Source organism: Phaethon lepturus, unplaced genomic scaffold, assembly GCF_000687285.1.
Source record: "Phaethon lepturus isolate BGI_N335 unplaced genomic scaffold, ASM68728v1 scaffold7802, whole genome shotgun sequence".
Taxonomy (NCBI): Eukaryota; Metazoa; Chordata; class Aves; order Phaethontiformes; family Phaethontidae; genus Phaethon; species Phaethon lepturus.
In genome coordinates, this window is record NW_010522583.1 from 43,584 (window position 1) to 65,396 (window position 21,813).

At 38.1% G+C, this 21,813-nt stretch overlaps 1 protein-coding gene across 2 annotated transcripts in view; it reads right to left on the reverse strand.

The window, feature by feature from the left end:
• PAPD7 (PAP associated domain containing 7) overlaps window positions 1-20,478 on the reverse strand; it is a 47,798-nt gene extending 27,320 nt beyond the window's left edge. For both annotated transcript variants that reach the window (XM_010281848.1, XM_010281847.1), the window contains exons 1-7: window positions 20,361-20,478; window positions 18,829-18,875; window positions 17,802-17,922; window positions 16,066-16,173; window positions 15,220-15,348; window positions 13,909-14,122; window positions 7,180-7,306 (exon numbers count right to left, since the gene is read on the reverse strand). In XM_010281848.1, coding sequence (XP_010280150.1) covers window positions 7,180-7,306; window positions 13,909-14,122; window positions 15,220-15,348; window positions 16,066-16,173; window positions 17,802-17,922; window positions 18,829-18,875; window positions 20,361-20,450 — 836 coding nt within the window. In that variant the 5' untranslated portion in view covers window positions 20,451-20,478. The remainder of the gene's footprint in view (window positions 1-7,179; window positions 7,307-13,908; window positions 14,123-15,219; window positions 15,349-16,065; window positions 16,174-17,801; window positions 17,923-18,828; window positions 18,876-20,360) is intronic.
• Window positions 20,479-21,813: the final 1,335 nt, after the last annotated feature.

Below are 21,813 nucleotides of genomic sequence, written 5' to 3' on the forward strand. Positions count from 1 at the left end.
GACAAGTAAAAAGTAATGGCTTTTCCAACATACCTACCTTCGCAACATTCAGCTATTTAAATTGTACTTCTTGAGCAGGACTTGTGTCCTTGTTTGAGAGCTAAACTTTCAAGCTTTCCTTTCATCAGGGACTAGTGGCTAAAATACTAGCTATAAACTCCATGCTCAAGATACATGAAGGACTGACTATTGTACAAGAATGGGGTGTGAAAAGTTGCTATCCTGGAGAAGGTAATGTTATTTTAGTTTTGAAAATCTTCAATGGTTACAATAAAGCTTATTTTTTATTTCACATCATAAAGGTACATTGTACCTGTACCGCAATTTTCTTTTGGTTTAGGTGTATAACGGGAAGGGAGGACATACATAGCCTAAATGTATTTAGGCTACCTTTATTAGGTCATTTCATAGTAACACTTTAAGAAGAAGCAATAATACTCCTACTGGCTTAGGGATTACTATTATATGCAAGACCAAATACCACATGTTCCATGTTTAGCCTTCCAACTCCGAAGACATGTCAGTGTGTTAGTACTGAAAAAGGCAGTCCAGCATTTTAAGAAAAGTTGAACCAAATAGTATCATCTAAGTTACAAGTCCAATAGCAGCAGAAGGACCACACAGACAGAATGAACATCAACCACCATCTTATTTATGTAATGTAGATAAAATGATGCATGTTGGAAAATAAAATCATGAATTTCACATGCAGAATTAAAGGCATGGTTGTCACCACTCAGCAGCTAAAGGTCTGGGTTATAATACATAATTCTTTGGAAACCACAGTTCAATAGCTAAGTATAGCACATTAAGAAAGGAACAAATAAAACACAGGATAGTATTTTGTCAACATACACTCCCGTGACATAACAGCATTTTAAATACTTGATGCAGTTCTGGTTTCTCAATCTCAAAAAGGAAGTTAATGAAGACAGGGATGACCAATACTGCAGAGAATCAGCTGTGGCCTTGAAGCTGCAGTTCCCAATACAGCAATGCCAGTTATAGGACTCAAACATAAACATGCTGGGTCTGTTCAGCACTAGGACAGAGAAGGAAATCTTGCAGCTGAAAAGTTTCATCTGAGAATGTCTTCAGACTTGAGCTTTTATTCCAGGATAACCTCTAAACGCCACAACTACTACCAGCTGTGGCCTTCGAACCAGAAAACGAACGTAAGTGAATAACACAAGCTCTTACGGAGAAGTTTGTCAAATCTGAAGCTTCTTGAAGTACTTTCCCAGAAGCAAATCAATAGTCATGCCTTTATATACAAGAAGGAAAATGAATGGTATAGGATGGTATTTTCATTAGCCTGGTGACTGATATACCAAAAATGCCTGCTATCAAATAGGTGTAAAGGGTGAAACTACTGTTACACCAACAACTACGGCAGAGTTGCACATACAGAACCTGGGAATCTTCTCTCACTAGCTCCTTTCACACAGAATAGAGATCAAAGCCCCAAACTCTCATTTTTGGTAGAAAGATAGGAAAAAAAGCAATTCACTAAGTTATTAGGTCAGGAGTTCAAAGGCAGATCCATGCTACATCGCTCATACACCAAAATTAAAAGCATTCATTATGAGACATCAGAAACTGAAAGGTGGTTAAGGCTACTGCCATATACTTAATATAGCAGCAAAGAAACAGGAAGCAAGTGTAATCAAACTAGATACTGCTCTCAAAGAACACTATTTCATATGCATGGGACTTGAGCACATCCACAGGTTCAGAGAACAATTTTTATAAAACAAACATTTAAAAATTGTGCTTATATCTGTTTTCAACACTGAAAATGCTTAGGAACAAAGAAAAAACCTGTTAATCTGTCCCACCTTTAGTGTGAGGAAATTTCATGCTTTTCCGTTTCTTTCTTTGGCTGAGGCCAGAATTTCTACAGATATGAGACACTCCTACAATTCCCTTTGGAAGACATGGGAAAACCAGTTAACTGGTCAATAAAATTTGACAGCTCTCCTATGAAAGACGCCCCATTAAGGTTTTTCCCCTCAATGTTATCATCTAGTAAAACCAGGAATAAGCTATTTACATACCTAGTTTATTTTATGATAAGAGCTTAGACGCTCCTCTTTTTACAGAACGCAAGCCCTCAGTTCACAGGGACACTTTCTAGCTGTCATTACAGCACAACTACAGTGCAAACAAATCTTAACATCACTGTTAAAGGGCTCAGATTGCTGACATTAAGATTCAGTAAAATCAAATATCTAAAGCTCCAGACAAGCTCCATATGAACAAGAGTACCAGAGCAGGAAAAAACATCAAGTCTGTGAAAGAACAGTCAAAATAATTGTTCAGTTGTCCTTAACTGAACTTAAAAGATATCCCCCAATGTTAAAAGGGCAATATAATCTAAAAGCAGACTATGGAGCCCCTAAGTATCTGCTTGAGCATGAAGACGGAGGAAAAAAAAAAAAAACCTGACACCTTTACCCAGACAAATACTCCTTGTAGGAAAAGCTGATATTGCTGATACCTCTTAAGAGACAGCATGCGTTCTAGTGACAACCACCAACCATTCAAGATGTGAAGCAAAGGAAGGACTGTTTCAGACAGCACATTTCTGCTTTCTGTATCAGCAGATCTAGCAGGCAAACGTAATATTCCCTTAGACAGTTCCCAGAGCTCCCAGGACTATCTTGGCCAAGCAGGGGCAACCCAAACCTAACACACAGACCTGTCAGCAGCTAGATCAGTTGAACTGTACGCTAGGAACAGACCGAACAGCTTTCAAGCACAGAAGTGGAAAGATCACTTTATACATGGACCAGACTATTGTTGTTCTTAAGGTTATCACCTGTAAATGACAACTCCAGACATGCAAAACCCTGCCAAGACTTCCTCAAACTCTGAACTCTGGCCTGTTGCCATGACAGTCCCTTTCCCTCATCCACCTGCACCACATGTCTGGCACCAAAAAGGAGGAACCTGTTACCAATCTGCAACTCTACAAACTGAAGAAAGGTTTCAAAAGTCTTAGTTATACTGGAAGGCACATCAGAGCAGAACCAGTCTTCCATTCCTCATTTCATATGACCTCATCTGCCTCCCAAATGTGGCTATGTTGCTGTTTAAAAATGCAGTCTGAGCACACATTTCATATCTGAACCATGTGACAGGCCAACATGTAAGCCAACATCATTATCTACAGACATACGTATTAGTCTAAGGATGCATCTTTGTCACATCCAGGTCAGCATAAATTGTGGCTGTCAAATGGTACAATACCACTCTCTCCATCTTCCCCCAAATGTGAACGCCTGCTGCTTCTCTTGCTTCTGATCTGCCTATCATGCAGCCACAAGCTGGATCAACTTCTTAACATGACAGAAGTGTTGACATATTTGTTTTCAGTCAAACCAGAGAGTTCATCTGACTTGCCTTCTGACTGCACGATCACTAGATCTGATCCAAGGCAAGACTCAGGAGTATTCAGACTGAGAAGTAAGAAAAAGGGCAGCTGACAGGAGATAGCTCACAGATAGCCTAGACAAGGTATAATGTGAAATTGCACCTGACTATAGAGGCCGTGGACAGAGTAGTAACAGATAGTCCACAATTTCAAATAACATGAATCAATGAGCAAGAGCTTTTTGCCAGACATCTGCTAAGGCTTCCTGTGGTTTATCAAGAAACAGATTAAAACTGGGAAAATGGTCAATAAATTTAAACTTCATGACCAAAGAAAAGCAACAAAGCTGGTGAAGGGCCTAGAGAATAAGTCTTACAAAGAGTGGCTGAGGGAACTGGGGTTGTTTAGCCTGGAGGAAAGGAGGCTGAAGAGAGACATTGTTGCTCTCTACAACTACCTGAAAGGAGGCTGTATCAAGGTGAATGTCAGTTTCTTCTCCCAAGTAACATGGGACAGGACAAGAGAAAACAGCCTCAAGTTGCACCAGGGAAGGTTTAGATTGGATATTAGGAAAAATTTCTTCACTGAAAGGGTTATTAAGCACTGGAACAGGCTGCCCAGGGGCATGTTTGAGTCACCATCCCTGGAGGTATTTAAAAGACATGCAGACATGGCACTTAGGGACACAGTTTAGTGGTAGACTGACTTGGCAGTGTTAATAGTTGGACTTGATTATCTTAAAGGTCTTTTCCAACCTAAATGATTCTGTGAAAATATCACTCCTCACAGACTTCTTTAGTTAGCTCACTTAAGATGACACACACTTCTCTAGAGATCAGCTATGGCCAAAGACCATACTAAAGCTGTTCAAAGCACATACTGACACTGACCCTCAAGCAGGAGCTATCCTGTCCATAACTATATTTTACAGCTACACTCATGTCCCCATGGCACCAAATATTAAGAAATCAATTGTGATTTTCAGTCACCTTGGCTGAAGTCAACACCAAACTTCACCTTGCATACAAGTTGTACACATTCAAAACAGATCAGTCTCCTCATTTTCCTGCTAGGAAAACCCTTCGTTCCAAGATGATGGGCATCTGTTCACTCTTACAAAATCTACTGAACTGTCTATCAGCCTCTCCTGAGCTGTTCTTGAAACGGGTCTTGGGTGAGACAGACCGGGGACAAAATAGTGTTAAGGTGATTTCTGTAGCTGTAAGAATTACCTTCAGGACTCAGCTGATTACTGTTTCCACTCAGATAGAAGACAGCTTCCAACTCCCACTACACTCCAGATGTTGTATTTGGAAGCTTAAATGAAAATGCCCGTAAGAGTGATTTGAATCTACCCCTTACTGTTCTGTGGGACTTGTTACTACAGAACATGGACAAGAAAGGCCTCAGCTGAGGACCAAAATCTGACATTTTTTTTCCACACTGGGAATATCAGAAGCAGCAGCTGGCTAGAAAAAATTAACTTAACTTAGGTTTGTTCTCCTTTGAGTTGGACTGACCCTGAAAAAGAGCAGTAACAATGATCACCCAGAAAGATTTGAAATCTACCGAGATTGTCATCTACAAAATAGGACTCTACACAGAAATTTTCCCTGCAAAGAGCTGATATGAATTCAAACCCACCAGGTAGTTCAAGAACAAACCTTTCCACTTAGAGGAAAGCTAGCCTCAATTATGATAAAACTGAATAAACTCAAGTCAGCCTGGGGAGTTCAGCCTCCTTCAAGTTCCTACCCTTTCAAGAGGTCTTCATTTAGCCTCTGTTAATCCTTGTAGTAGAACACCATATAGCTAGTTACTGTTCTTGAAGAGAGCCCATTGCTTACAGTTTAACCTACCACTAACAAGCCGCAGGGGGAGGGGAGTGGGGGGAAGCAGAATGTATCAGAACAAAGGGCTCATGGATGGCTAAGGCTTTAGGTCAGGCCACCACAAAAGTCTTTATACAGAGCCTGGACCACTCTGCCTAACAGGTGGAATAAGGATCTGAAATACACCTGGATTGCCCAAGCACATCAGGTTTAACTAAAAACTGAGACTGAACGTGGACTGATGTTGAGGTTCTGCAACAAACTTGTTTGCCAAACATTGCATCATCCACCTACACGTCCTTTGGCATTGACAAGACTGGTGCTGGGGGGAACTAGTTGCGTACAGGACTTTGTTGAACACTGTTCCTCTTGAGACACCGCTCCCTTTGACAGAATGGCAAGCCACTGGCATGACAAGTTCTGAGACTCAGACATCACTGGCAAAGACATCCCAGAACCAGCAGAAAGACAGGTCAGATATACAACACCTGAACACTGCTGCTGGGACTTCTCCCCAGGTTTGAAGTTGTGACAAAATTCAAGCATTTTCCCAAATACAGTATGAAGTGTACATGTGAAATGCACATATTGATGACATCTGAGGCTTCCATTAAATGCCTTTATAAATATACTTTTTGATGTCTGTAATAAATTTAGGTACCACATGAGAGAATGATTATATTCTTTGGAGAACCACAAAGATGTTAATGAAAGTCAGGACCCAGGACTCAAGCAAAACTTCAAGAATCCCTGAGTTGTTCTATCTCTACTTATATAAGAATGAAGTTTCATTCAGCAGCAAGAATTGTCAGATAGGACACACATTTAACAGACACATCTTTAATCTATCTTAAAAGAGCAGTCTCAAATGTCAGTGTGTAGCACTAAGTACCACTCCTCCTGTATCTCCATCACACACACAAGTATAGTCTCAACCTTTGCAAATTTAATACCCCAGAAAACCTAGATATTCAGACACTATCAAAATACCATCAATTTTAAATCCACTAGTGAAAGACTGCATCCACTTTGTGGTAAACTTACTGTAGTAGAACTATGTCACCTTCCAGTGACATTAATGCTAGAAGTTAACAGCTTGACTAGAGTTTGGAATTTTATCTAGATGGTTTGTGTGTCTTGTTACAGCCGTCCCTCCCCGAGATTAGCTGGGGAGCTTAAAGCCATTGGGATTCTAGGGAAATCTCCAAGAACAGATATCCTCTGATCTAGCCCAAATAATTTGTGCTGAGGATTAGAATAACAGATGCTAGAGCAGATACAGGAATGAAAATACATGGCTGACATGCCTTCAATTTCTTTCTCCTCCCCCTTTCAAAAAACAGAAAACTTGCAAAGGTGAGAGCTGAGAAAGTACTAGCCGTACAGTGTTTCCATGAAAGACATGAAGAACAGCATTAAAAACGGCATGTCTAAAAGTATGCTACTTTTAATGGCAGTTCTGACACTACTGCCAAGCTGAACTGATCCTTTTAATAGCTCAATTACCTATCAAGCCTTTTAAAACCGCTTATGGGAATATGTATTAAAGAACTAGGGAAATTTCTAGCCTTGTTGTCTAGTTTTGTGTCTAAGCAAGCAATTTGATCACACACGTTTCTTTCTGCCATAGTACAGACATACATCATACCAAACATTAAATCATCAGACTTTCCGTTGAAATATTTTATGCAGAATGTTTGAGGAAAGGCCGATTATCTTTTGGCTCCCTTCCACACTAACAGAACCTCACACTGAACAGAACCAACATCCTGGGTTTTGTCATGCTGTCCTCACTTCAGTGCTGTACATTGAAGTATTACACTCATACCACTGGGCAGCCTAAATTTCTGGGCAGATTTCAATACAGCCACAGTTAAACAATAAATAACAATATTTCTTTTATTGATTCAGATGCAAACGTTCCTAATTGATTACACAGACAAATGGATATTTAAAAAGTGGACTAATTACCTCTCAGAATCTCTATTTGGATATGATCTTGCAAGTGGTGATACTGCATGGCTAAGAACAATGTAGGCATAATCAAAAACTTGTTTCACTTGCATGGCACCGTAAGAACTTCTGCCAACGTCGTTTCCTGAAATAATGTGACAGTCATCAGATCATCTTTTTTTAATATCAGTAACTATAAAATTATTCATACTTAAAGCTCTGAAGCCTTAACAATATAGCTTAACTCTGTTTAAACTGGTTAACCCATTCAGCTCATATCAGGAACAACTAAGTGTGCCTATCTCAATAAAGAAGCTAACCTTAGGAATGATATTTAACATTATGCATTCAATTTACCACTTTTAAAATATCAATGTATCAGTACCTGAAAGAAACAAACAATAGAGATCATCTTAAAACTCTTACAGCCATCTTAAGAGGGAATCTACCAAGCTTCAAGCATCATGTCTCACTTACCAGTAGAGTTTCTGCAGGCCAAATTCAGCTTAAAATTCCACTTGTGCAACCATATTATCTTCATAGGGCCAGGTATACTTACATCAACCCCTACTTAACCTTATCAAACTACAGATTAATAAACCAGCTCATACAGGTTATTTATCTCCACAGGATAAACCAGTTTGTCAAAATCTATCACAGAGAATTCCAGAACTTTGCACAGCATTGTTTTTTTGATCAAGTTTGTGGCACTTCTTGACTGCCCCTCTTTAAGCATGAGTGACATTTATAGCAGAACTCCTTCCAAATCCAGTGCCATGTGTGAGGAACTGCAGAAGTTAAGAACATGCTGAAGGTTCTATATCAGTGACAACGTACAAGCATTGGTCTCTCATTTGACACCTAGAAAGATCTTGCTATTACTAGCAAGAAGAAACATTTGAGGTTTTTTTGTAGATATGTTTGGCACCAGCCAGCAAAGGTTCACTGCCACCACTCAATTTAAGAAACACAAAGAAAACTTTCTTCAAATTGCATGTCTAAAATACAGACTAGATCTTGAGTGGGTATAAAGCTGCTTACAGTAAGACTCCCTCCTTCAGAATGATGCTTGAAATTATCTGAGAACACTGGAAAGAGATGAACCACCAAACATGTTTATTTTAAGCTTGAAAATTAGATCAGGGCCTATGAACAGGTTTTAATGAAGATTCTGCTTTGAAAATAGATGGGTAAAGGACAGAGTCTATCCTCTGGAGGACTGAATCCAATGAGACTGAATTTGATTTTAAAGGAACCCTTCACTCACTGAAGTATTTTGTCCAGCAAGCCGTTAGATAAACATGCTGAGCTCTGCCATGCAGGAGAAAGAACAGCCTTGGCTTTACTACTTGACAATACATTTTAGTTCTTCCAAGATTCTCCAACCATACTGCTACTTTAACGGAAAAGCATAATCAATGAAAACAGACTGAGGACATAAGAGCATTTTGGGAACACAGAATTTCTTCAGTAATTTATATGGTCAAATAAAAACTGATCAAGAAATATTTCCTGTTTACTGAGGTAACTGAGTATCTTGTTCTGAATGCACTGCTGCAGTATCCAGCAGTTACTAGGCTCAAAATTACAGAAGCCTCTCTAAATGACCTATTTGCAATTAGACTCTATCCTAAAGTAGAAGCAGAGACTAATGCGGGCCTAGGACAGTGAATCTCAGAAGAAACACATTATCGTTAAGCTAGAGCTGCACTACAAAGAAGCAAAGGACTTCACAAAGGACTTAGTCCAAAGGCAGTTGAATAGAGACCAAAGTATTTCAGTGGTCAAGCAGTCAGAACACAAAAATGTTAATTCTACTAGAAAAACAATGATTAATTCAGTACAGGTTTTCCAGGGGCAGGATAAACTGTTGTGTCCTGCAACAATGCCACCTTCTGCATAATGACATGGTGAACAATATACAAGAGAATTAAATTGAGAAGCAATACAGAAATGTAATATATACAAGTGGCTAAACACATACAATTGCACCTACCATTAAATTCGAGTCCATCTGCAGTTGGGACTCAATGTTCTTAAGGGTCTTTCCCAACCTAAATGATTCTATAAATTCATGTAACAGGAGTTAAGAATGCACACTCAAACAAATTGCATTAGTTTAGTCTAATCTGGTGCTAAGGCAGCTACATTTGACATGCATCCTGCATGGAGTTACAGCAAAATGAAGACACTGCTGCTACAAACTGTTGGTTACTCCTTTTGCCAGTTGTTGTCACCTCTACTGTTGTGCCAGCAAAAGAAATCATAAGCCTTCCTTAAACCACTTATGGCAAACTCAGGCAGTTTAGTTTAAACCACCAAAGTGGCGTACGAGTCTTGACTGAAGCAGATTTAAGAACAAAGGCAGGATAGCTCATGCTATAGCACACCTAGGTTCCTGGATTGCCTCATTCTGCACCTGTAATTAGTTCATAAAAATGTCTGAATATGTGTCTTAGTCAATTATACAGCCTGCAGAGCTTCTGACTCGCTCCACAGCTGAAAAGCGGGTACAGAAGCCAAAAGATACTACGTGAGCTACTGTGAACTGTACCAGTCAAGTCTGTATAGAGGTGACCCTATCCAATCCAGAAAGCAACATATTAAGGAAGCCAGAAGATCACACGTTTGCATTTGCTATCCTGAATAGATTTTCTTCTGAGTTCATTCTCATTAGTAGATCACGTCTTACATACCTAAGCATCCTCCTTTTGTCACAATCGACAGACTGATAAGTTAAAGTACGTAACCCAAATGCTCTCACTTTTTAAAAAAATCATACAGAATTCAATTCTCAGATGTACATTAGTAGATAAAAATGGTGTGTGATTTCATGTATAATTCAATCCTCATTCTTTTTCTTACAAAGCCTTCATCCCTAAAGGTGCACATCTAGGATTTCCATCACTCACTTTCAGTATTACCACTCCATCAGGTAGCCTTCCATTACCTGAAGCAGTTTTAAGAACATGGCCTGGAAAGGTAAAAGTAAGACCATGAGCTAGAACTGATGCAGATCCATTTATGTTAAGCTATTATTAAATAAGTACCTGTTTACAACATTCAGTGTTAAAGGGGTTCTTTCAGATGCTAACTTCAATGAACTTGTGTATTTTTATAAATGCATGTATTTTATACACACACATATATTTGCAGGTTCTAGTGACAAATAGTAGATATTGAAAAGCTGCAATGAATAACTTTGGGCAGCCATTAAGGCTAGAACAGATAATCCCAATAGTTGTTGCCAATCTCAAATCCAAGTGCTTCCTGTATTTGTGACTTACTAAGATGCAGAAGCAAGCAACATGAAGCGTAATTAGTTCTGCAAGTTAGAGTGTCTCTTTTCAAACAAAACACATTGAATTTAAGGCTTAGAACTGTTATTAGTGCCCATAATTCAGAATGAAGAATGACCTTTCTCATGAAAGGGAGCAGCACAGGTGAAACTTCAAGTCTAAAATAACAATTCAGGTACTTGCCACTGCCAATCTGAACCAAGATAAAATCATTCCTGTTCTCAGCATCAGACATGACTGAAGGACCTTGCTAATCACCTGATTCACAAAGGCATAAAATAATAAGCTTCCCTAACAATCTGCTGAATAAATGCCAACTTTGTTTTACAACTACAGATTAAAGATGTCACCTGCAACCAGAGTCATGTCTTCCAAGACAGAATACTGCTAAACCAGCTCCACACAAACCTCTTCTAGGATGATATCATCTACCCTGCTCCAACGTGTTCCTGTGAACAGACTTCTGAGTGCCTGGCCTTGCTGTTCTCCTAAATGAATGCTTTCACTTTTTACACATCAAAGAAAGGACAACTGCTTTGAGAAACTGAAACAGTGGCAGCTACAAGATGTTTATAGAAACCCCCTTCTTTGGATTATGCTAAAGGAACGACTTTCATCTCACTACCCTGTCCTAGGACACTAACTCAAGAAGAAAAAGCTTAGGCTATGTATGAAGATCAAGTATAAACTACCACTTCAAAATGCATCACCAGCTAGATTAGTCTGCCATCCCAGATTTCAACACACTTCCCACTTTAAGTGTAGACTCCTGACATCTCTTGGAATCTGAGTTCTCAAATCACCAAAATTATAATCCCCTAGCACCCAGTAGTCAGACTTTGAGAATCTCAGAGGAAATCCTACAGCACCCAGAAGAACCTAAGCAAAACCCACCAACACAACAGGTTGATGCCTGTTCCTTCCAAATGTAGGAACTAACACAAGGTATTGAGCAGGTAAAACTGAAGTATCATACCCTTCTGATGACATCACTTATTGTTAGCCAGACATCATTATTTCACACTGAAGCAAAAACAGTTCCTACAACTTAAAAGAAGTAATCCCATAGTACTTAATCCTGTCCCCTACAAGACTGTCTAAAGCTATTCTTATGAGTTATACCTTTCAGCATCCTATTGCTGAGCTAGTCCATATACTCATAAGAGGGACTTTTATACTACTTGGATAATCTTCAGAAATTTAAAGGGTTTTTTTCATCCCTGTATTTTTTGGCTCATATCTGGATTAAGAAGTCATCTTTTGACATCTTCTTCAAAGGCTTAACCAGAACTTTAGAAAAAGCTGTGATCAGGCTAAAAAAAGGGGTCACAAAAAAAAGCTTAAAAACTTGTGCATACAGTGCAAAAACAGGTTTGAGGGAAGAACTCGACAGCAGCTTATGGTAACTTAAGTCAAAAAATATCTGTGTCCACTCTTTACCAAAATACTTGTTCCCATCTCCTCCACAGTACTGGCACTGACCCTCATGGAGTTAGACACTGAGTGGAACTGACCACAAACTAACCAAGCAGAGATGATGACTTGTCAACTGGGTAAGGACCTGAACCCTTGGAGAAAAAATTCTGTACTGGGACACAAGGAGTAACAAAACTAAACTAATTAACAGAATTCTAGACATTATCTACATACATTTGACAGGTACTTTTAGATACTGTAGGAATATGTGATTAAGTCTAGATCTAAGGAGGCTATATTCTTGAAATCTGATTCAAAGAGCCATCCTATATGTTCTACATAATTTTCCTCCTAGTTCCATCAGGCAAGTTCTGAAGCTCTGTGGTAGCTGCCAGAAAATATCCCTATGGGACATAGTAGTCAGATAACTTCAAGTTATTGTCAGCTTTCACTCGCTCATCGAAACACTTTCTCTCCTGTAAGAATTACAGTATCTCAGCCCATATAACCTCATCTAAAATTTAATTCTTATCAACTCTTTCATAGCATATAATTAGGTATCTTTCTTCTAAACTATAGTTCTTTACTTCTGCAAGATTTATGCTACGAGGTACAGTTCAGAGCCCCTACTGGACTTGCAATTTATTTTTTTTCTTCTCTGAAGAGTCAAAGAGAAGAAATAATTCCAAAGCGCTGTTAGCAGTGATTAAAACATTGTGCAGCATACGTAATTTCTTCTCTCTCAGTCCTCAGCAGATAGGAAGGAACGTAACTGGAGGACAGTAAAGGTTTTTGATTCTAAAGAAGTGTGGCTCATGCTGCCACTCAAATGGGTCTTCAGGCAAGTAAGTACACAGCTACTGAAGGAAATCTCAATAACACAATGAAAGTTGTGCAAAATCACACCTATGCTTGGCCAAGTGCAAGAGTCACGATGGACACAAACTCAAAGCTACAAACATATCAGATGTAGTCAGACAAATGAGTATCTTAGCTTGCAAGCTCTGCTAGAGAACTATGAACATTCAGCATATTGAATATTTAGAAAGCTGCCAGACTTCAGTCCTGATCCATGGTATTTGCTTTAAAAGTGCTGTACATAAGCAGTTTACCCACAAGACATGACAGTACGGAGTTTGAGTACCAATTACATTCTAGAAATACTAATGCTGAAGTCCAAATTAACTGAAAATTGACTTCGTTAAAATGCTGTTTTGGAATTCCAGCTACTTGTGTCAGTCTAAATAGAATCCAAACCGTGTACTATAGAGCTAGAAATTTTTTTCAGGAGCTCAGCCAAAATTAATCTTTGTTATTTTGAAGGTTACTGAAACAAAAAAACCTCCACACAAAAATTCAAATATTTTTTTCTTGTTTAAGTTAGTTACTTTCAAAAGTACATGCAACTGTAACTGGCATTCCCTAAAGGTCCCTGTGCAGCACAGAAGCCAGTTATGCAAACCACTTTTCACACCAACACCATAATACAGCTGCTCCCTTGCTACACATTCATGAGTATATACCCATGTTTCTGTGCAGTCTACTGCACCTCCCTGCAGGACAGGTACCTCATCTGGGGCATTTCTTTCCCATACGGTATAATTTATCATCTGAAGTACGGCACCACAGACTGTGGCAGGAAAAGCTATAGCTTTCATTCTCATTCTCTCATAATGAACAATGGAGAGCTGTTCCTACTAACAAACGCTCTTCCAGGATTTCCTGCACCTCCTTCTTTCACTACCCCTCAGTGCTGTTATAGAATCTTACACACTCAACACAGTTCTGAATCCCCAATGCATTATTTATCTGCACTGTTTGCGTGCAATCCAATTTACTCTGGCTATGAATCTTGGGAGACTTCAGGTCCTTATCCCTTAGCCCATGTCGGTAACTTCACCTCAACACCAGCAACAGTCGCTTCTCAGTCTGGCTTCTTAACTCATTTGACAGACTTCAGGGACTAACATAAGCTATGAGAGCACAAGTTGAGCCAGAGCTCTGGAATATTGCAAGAAGTGTACAATCTTACCAGGCAGGAGAGGATCTTCAATACATAACATGGATGGTCTGTATCCATTAGTCATGACTTTCATTATTTCTTCTTTGGCAATATAGGCACCTCCATTTTTGATTCTAATACCAGTTTTCAAGTAGTTAAAATTCCTCCCATAGAGTTCAAAAAATTCTATCAGAAGCATTCCAAGGTTTTCATCAGCTCTTCTGGCATCAATTCTTGGATGCAGCTGTGACACAGAACAATTATTAATTTTCAATAATTAATAATTTTCAGACCATAACACAGTGCAACAAAAAGCTCTCATTTAAACAGTTGAGTATAATCTCTCTACACAAGTCTGAATTGAGTCATTAATTCGGGTACTTAGACTACTTTTACACAACCAAGAGGCAGCAGCCCTTCAGCAGTATCTGGAAGCCAAAGAATTCTTTCCTCCTTCCTCTTCCAGCTTTTTGAGGGTTAATAAATTCTTTTCCCTCAGCCAAAAGCCACAAAGAAGTACTGCATACTACATATACAGCTTAGTTAGTAACAGAGTAATACCTGATATTTCACAGCAAATCCATTGGTCTCAATGTTTTCAGAAGCTGGAAGGGAGATCTATTTACCCCAATTGTCATACGGGGGTTTTTTCCCCTCAATCTCCCCATATTATATACGATATGTAAAATCTAATGTAATGTTTCAATTAATCATTAACAGCAGCAGAATATGTAGGTTTTTCCATTGTCACAGCTGCTGAGAGACACTAACATTCTACCTCATCATACTTGTCCAAAGCTTACTGTCACAAAAATATATTATAAGAAGTTGTAACTCAGTAGCTATTTTATCAGTTATCTACAATATCCACCAGTTTTAAGTACATCAAAGCCTAACCAACATAAAATTAAAAAAAAAACTTGACTGATTTCATAATTTTAATAAACATTGAAATCAACTACTCTGCACATTCAGTATCACTAGTCTAGGAAGCAACAGACTTAAACTGCATACTGCCAGATGTACAAAACACCAGTAGTATGATTCAGGTACTGGAATAGGCTGCCCAGGAAGGTAGCATAATCCACATCACAGGTCCCGGCACAGAAAGCAATTCACAGCCTCTACGCCATTCACAAGGCTCCTGCTGCTGTTGCACTTCATACAGTGAGCAGAAGGTCTTAGAGGTATGAGATGTAGGAGCTGCCTATGATCAAACACCTAGAGACGTAATAGCAAAGCTGTGCATTGCTAGGGGAATCTAAAGAAAACAGCACCATAAGAGGGCGTAAGTACAGAAACCAAAATAATTTAAAGAACACAAATAAGGAACAGGCTTACCTGCAGGAAACTAATTGCCATTAAAATTAGGCTGTAAGAGCTAATTCCACCAGTAAAAACTTCATTTAAGTCCCTCTGAAGGAGGAACTGTTTTAATACTAAAATCAAGTAAGGCAGCAAAGAATATTTCTGCAAAGTAAAATAGGTCTTATCAATAACAATGTCAACACTCCAAAACAAAGAACAAACTACACAATCTCAACACAAGAAGACTAATCTTCTGCTACAAAAATGTTATTCAGTATTTTGCTATAAAGTCTTTCCACAGGAAGAACTGAAACATGCATTTTTTCTATTCTAGAAACAGATGAATATACTTCAATTCTTATTTGATCAAAGAGCTTACTTATGAAATTTATTCCCCACCCCCAAACAGCAAGATTTTTATACCCCTTTTTGAATGCCAGTGCCACTCAGTCAAAAGCTTTCCATGTAAACAGTACTTTCACTGCAGAGCGGAAAAGTAACTTGATTTTAAGTATGTAGCTACAGAAGAATTGGTTTTAGACATTGTTTAGCAAGATAGTATTCATAATCAAGCATCACTTAAATTCAAGGTAAGCAAAACCGCAACAGACTTGCTTTAGAAGCAAGTTTAGTACCTATCTGCAGATCTAGATATGACTGTAGACGTTCTTTCAGTGTACAGATTTATCCATAAAAACACCTAGAACTCAAAGGCAACACTGGATACCAGTAGAAAATAAGTTAAAATATCCATGTTTAATTAGTACTAATAGTAGTCAGCAATAATTTTTCAAAAGTCTTAAGCCATATCAAAAAAGGTTAGCTAAGCATCTAGCACATCCTTGCTAAGTAGTATAACATTCATTACATGGCTGATACCTTCATGTATTCCTTGATAAATCGAGCTGCCTTCACACCAGTTTCTACATTAAAACTGATGTCAACTTTCACTTCTGTCTCCTGGTCAGTAAGTTTTATTATTGGTACCTGAAAGATATTAAAACAAGGTTTTATGAATCCCCAGAAATGCAAGACTGGTGCTATTCTCCACCTTACTCAAGACACACAGATACTATCAGTCCAAATGAATGCAACTATCGAGACAAGGAGGTGTGGTTTTGAGAAAAGATAATAATCTTGACTGACAAAACAAACACTTTTTAGTGAGGCTATTAAAAACACAGGCATGTATGATCACATTAACTTACCACTCATGTACTCTCCCATAGCTATTAGATACCTGCCTTCATAGCTGCAATATCAGTGTTTTGTAAGACAACTAAATTTACTTAATTTCATGACTCACTGCTGCTAATAGGAGACCTTCTACTTTAACCTGTGGGAACTGCATTCAACTGACCTAGCACTGCAGCACTCTCTTGCTAAACTGACAGAACACCAGCCTAGCAGAAAAAATAAAGCACTGTCTGTTGGTTTATCAAGCTGAACTGGTTCACTGTGATGTCAGACAAAAGCCAGAATGGATAAAATCAAAGCAGGAGTAGCAATACTTCCTCTTCTGACAGCAATAAATTATTACCGAACTACTGAATATGTAGTCTGGTGTTCATCTAGTGATACTGAGTTGTCTATATTGAGTTGGTGTCACACCACCACTTTCAAGGCAGTATCCTACAAAACTGTCTTACAATCATAACTAAGCTTCATCTGATAACATTTATCTTAAATCGAACTTCTTGTATTTTTGATCTGAAATGGAAAACAAAAGAGAGCAGAAGTATAGCATCATTTTATACCAACAGCAGAGGGAATAAAATAAGAAAGGTTAGTAAAATTAGTAAGTCTAGCCTAGTGCCATTTTCCATCACTAACTGGTATCATTGATTCTGAAAATCTCACTCATTCTCAGGTAAACAGTAGCTCTGGTGATCTTTGGTTATGTACTGCTACTCCAACAGAAGCCACAGGAATCTTCTAGTCACCCTTTTTCAGAGACCACAAAATGTAACAGCTTGCTAACAGAAGTTTGGAATACTCTACTTAGTCTCCTGGAGAAAACACCACTTGCTCAGTAACATAAAATTCTCATACTTTAAGTTTTTAACATACTCAATATGACCCACCAAGCTTACAAGACAGATGCAAGAGATACTACACATCAGTTTCACAAATGAAATAAAGCTGTTAAGTAGCATTTTTTGGATGGGAAAAACAAATGTTAGGTTTGGAACACTTCTCTAGGCCAACAGAAACAAGACAACCTGAAAAATCAGGGTTTCAAGCTAGACAGCTCCAGTTACTGGCCCCTGACTACACAAACACCTCTCAAAGGTCAGTGGAAAAAACATTACACAAATGGTTAACTTATTTTACTAGATATTTTGCAAATACTAACTTTCAGACCTTTATTGACAACATTAGCATAAAGTATGGCCTTCCAGCAAATACAGTACACAGAACTACCACTGTCCATGTAAAAAACTGTGTGCTATTGCTAAGCACGTACAGAGTCTACTAAAATCTTGCACGGACAGAGAAAAACATTTTGCTTAAGACAGTATCATTTGCTTCATGAATTAAGAACACTATTTATCACCAACATCTTAGGAAGTCTGAAAGCTTTTCAGTTTAGTATTCCAAAGGCTATTACTTACCGTAGCTTTATCAAGTACTTTAATGGAATACGGCTCAGCCACATTGTGTTTTCTTAGTGCTTGCTCCAGCAGCTGTAAAGGGGGCCGTTCCCATTTCCCAAAAACAACTAGATCAATATCACTAGACAAAAAGAACACAGCATGAGATCCATTACGTCTAAAGCATAGTACTCCAACAAAAAAGGTAAAATTGGCACTTTGCATATTGCAAGTCCTCTAAGGTGACCGTTTTGCAACCTTTAATCTAGGTTCCCAGTAAGCTTCCTTTAGCAATGTTAACTAAGAGATGGTCTAACGTGCTTTAGGACCCAAAGTAGTGTTCTAGTTTCTTGCTTCCAGTTCTCTGATTGAGCTCCTCTCCCTTTTATATTTCTTGCTCCCTCCCCTCTGACTTCCACAGCCGAACCCCATCCCCCATCTACCCACGCTGACAGGCATGTTAATAGTCCAAGCAATTTTTATCACTGATTGTTATTTGCAGAAATTAAATTTCCAGTGCTTCCCTACTGAAAATTTAATTGGTGTAAAGACAACATAGTCTTTAAGACACAGCCACACAGGTCTTCCACATCTATCTATTGAACCATTAAGCGACATAAACAGCTGAATAAGACATTTTGCTCTCCAAAAGGAATAAGGAAACACAGCTGTGATGACTCCTCTGACTTTGCACAGTTAACTCTGTGATAAGTGACACTTTCAGTAATTCACCTTATTTAACAAAGCACAATCTTTACACAGGAAATACTGAACATTCAATTTCACTGTATCTTGAAAACAAAGAACAAGGAAGAAAAGGTAATTCACCAAAGCATCAGTAAGTACCTAGAGCACAACAATGATGTATCAAACACTTATCTCTAATCTCAGAGAGTTGAAAAGCTCTTCCCTTTGTCACATGGGACATCAGGCAAAAATTTTACTGGAAGTTTGATAGGTTTACACATTCCAGTCTAAATTCCCCTTTGAAATTTACCATTACTCTAAAAGCAGACAAGCTTTTATACAAAAATAAATTATTACTTACCTAGTTGGAAGATAAAGCCCTGTACTAAAGCTGCCAAATATCTGGACCTGAAAAAAACAAAAACAGACCAGTGAAATATCTTGTAATTACAAATGCTCATTTCATTTTACTTTCACAAGACTTAAGATTTTTCTGGACCTGTTAAGGATACAGCCCAGTAAAAAAGTTATTGAATTTACTTTACTACATACTCTGTTAAGCCTGTACAAATATACATTCTCTTATAGATGCAACTTTAGAGGAAACTGTGCAGGAGTTTTTTTAACATGAAATGACTACCCAATCCTGCTACCAGCAGAGCACAAATGTTTGAAAGAAGTTCTTTTCATAATTTATTCAGAAGTTCAACAGAAGTATAAGCTGTTATAAATCTCCTTCCTTTCTCATAGGATAGCTTTACTGAAACTGGAAGAGTTTAAACTTTTCCAAATTTTTTGGTTTAAAAAAAAATAGCAAGTGCATGTAAACATATAATTCAGATAAACATGAATAGTCCAGATTTTACTGTAAGAATGACTGAAATTGCGGTAGGTGTTTGTGTGTGGAAAAGAAGGCACACTGAAGAGACATTCACAGTCCACATCAAATACTTTTAGTGTGCTTCCAACGTAGAGAATTGAGACATTCTTCCCACTCTGCTACAGGAGAGCACTATTTACAAGTCCACTTCTTTGAAGTGACCTATGTCACTAGGCAATACTGCGCCATTCCAATGTTTTTATCTGTTCCCACAAGCTAGAAAATGTTATTACTAAGGAAAACCCCAGGTGAGGATGAAGTAGATGAGCTTTACAGTATCTTTAGTTCAGTACTGTGGCCACAGCCCTCAATCTTCATCATGAAAGGCTATGAAATCACAGTGGTCTGAAACATTTTCCTACTTGTTAATGACAATGCTACCATCTGGTTATCAGAAAGGTAATGCTCAAGATAACAGTTTACATTACATTCCTTTTGGATTCTTTTGTTTGGAGGAAACTTACTCTTTGGTAATAAAGGGTTTGAAAATACAAAACTTTAGTTGCAAGATCTCAGGAAGTCAAGTCCAATTTTCCCACTAAAGCCAGGCTAAACTAATTCCCTGAATGTCAAATTTGTTAAGAGTACCAAAAAAATCTGCAGTTTTTATCTGTTCTTTTGTAAAAATATTTGTATTTACAAATATGCACAGTCAGGACTCCTTTCAGTAGTCAGTCTCACATTAATATTCAAAATGAAGTTATGTGAAGACAATTTAATAAGCTTTTACTTTAGGAAATGCACTTCTTAAAGTGGACAGTTCTTCACATCCCCAGTTCCCAAAACGAAAAAATTATCAGTAGCCTTCATTAACCTGAAATCTATGTTTTACATTTCCTCTGCTTTTTAAAATAAACTGCCAAGTACTGCAAGAGCTGTCATATTAAGTCAATTGCCTTAAGTTTGAAGTCTTATCTGTTCATTTCTAACACACAGAAAGATAATAGCAAGGTTAAGTGAACAGAGCTCTACAATTTACTAGAGAAGTAAATCAACACTTAAATTACACTCACATCAGCTGTAGGCCAAAGATCTTTGATGACTGTTTCTATTCTTTTCACCACTTCTCTTCTCATAGCTGCTTCTTCAGGACGAGGGGACATGAAGTCATAGAAGTCAATTATTTCTTCATGTAGTCTAAAGAAAGTAGCACCAGTTATAATGACAATTTAACTATTACAATAAATTTCAACAAAAACAGGTCATAGGCATAATTTAATATCATCATTTAACCAAAACCAGCAGTAGTCTCAAGAAAGGTGAATGCCACAACAATTAGGCTTTCATATGGGAAACTGGAGAGGGGTTGGGATCTGGGATTTGTGATGGATATATTCATACCTGATTTTCATGGCAGCACCTCACAGTAGTCTCAAAAACTCCTACACATCAGACCTCATCACACTACCTAAGTGCGAAAGATGTCAAAAGAAACAGGAAACAAACACCAGTAAACATTTACTAACCTTCTTACTGGCTCAACAGTGAAGGTCAAATTCAATTCCTGATTCGCAAAGACTGTTTTCTTTGATTGTTTTCTTTTCTAACACTATTTAAAAAATAGTCTTAGAAACTATGCCATGATCCAAATGTTTATCAGCACAAGAACAATTAAAATCTTCAAGCAGGTTTATTCTTCCAGGGGTTCTTACTACTGTGTATGTGGAAGTTTACACAGACTTGGAAACAGGCCACTGGCATTAATGAGTTTTTGTACAGGGCTATAAAAGGGACATTTGAGTATTCCTTGATGTGAAAATGTCCACTTTGACACAGGGATTCCTTTGACCACTCAAGCCCTTTATTAGCCATTCATTCATATAAGAAGTGACCTTCCAACCAAACTACTCAGAAGTGAGAAGTGTTAAATATATTCTCAAGTGTAAAGTACATTGATACCAGTGTTACATGAGTTCTGACACTGAATCTTTATACACCTGTTAAGTCCTTTTGTTTCCCATCTCCTAATACTGTAGAACACTCACTGCCAAATTTGAAAGAAGATACTGAATCTGATACTTAGCCTTCCAAAAGGAAAATTTTATACATCTCTAGTAGAACTCTTAGCTCTTCCCCTGAGACTTTTGCAATTCATTTTACTAGGGAATTCCCACTCTGACAGATAGCCTCCAACAGACCATGTGCCAAGTTTTTTAAGTGTCAGGACTCTTTTACATACACAAAGATATTTTAGCAGCAAAGCACAAAGATACTTCTAAAAAGCATACATATTTAGAATTACTGTTTGCCCTTTCTTTTATCTTAAACTGGGTCTGGATCCACAATTGAAGATTTAACTACACAGCAGACTTATCAACTAAACATTTCAATTTGATCATTCTACTTGATTTCAAAACTTCAGAGCAAGACAGAAAATACAAACTAACATGCTTCTATTTTATTTTGTTTCTAGAAAGTATGCTCTGCGCCCGCCCCCCCCCCCCCCCCCCCCACCGAGAGGCAAAC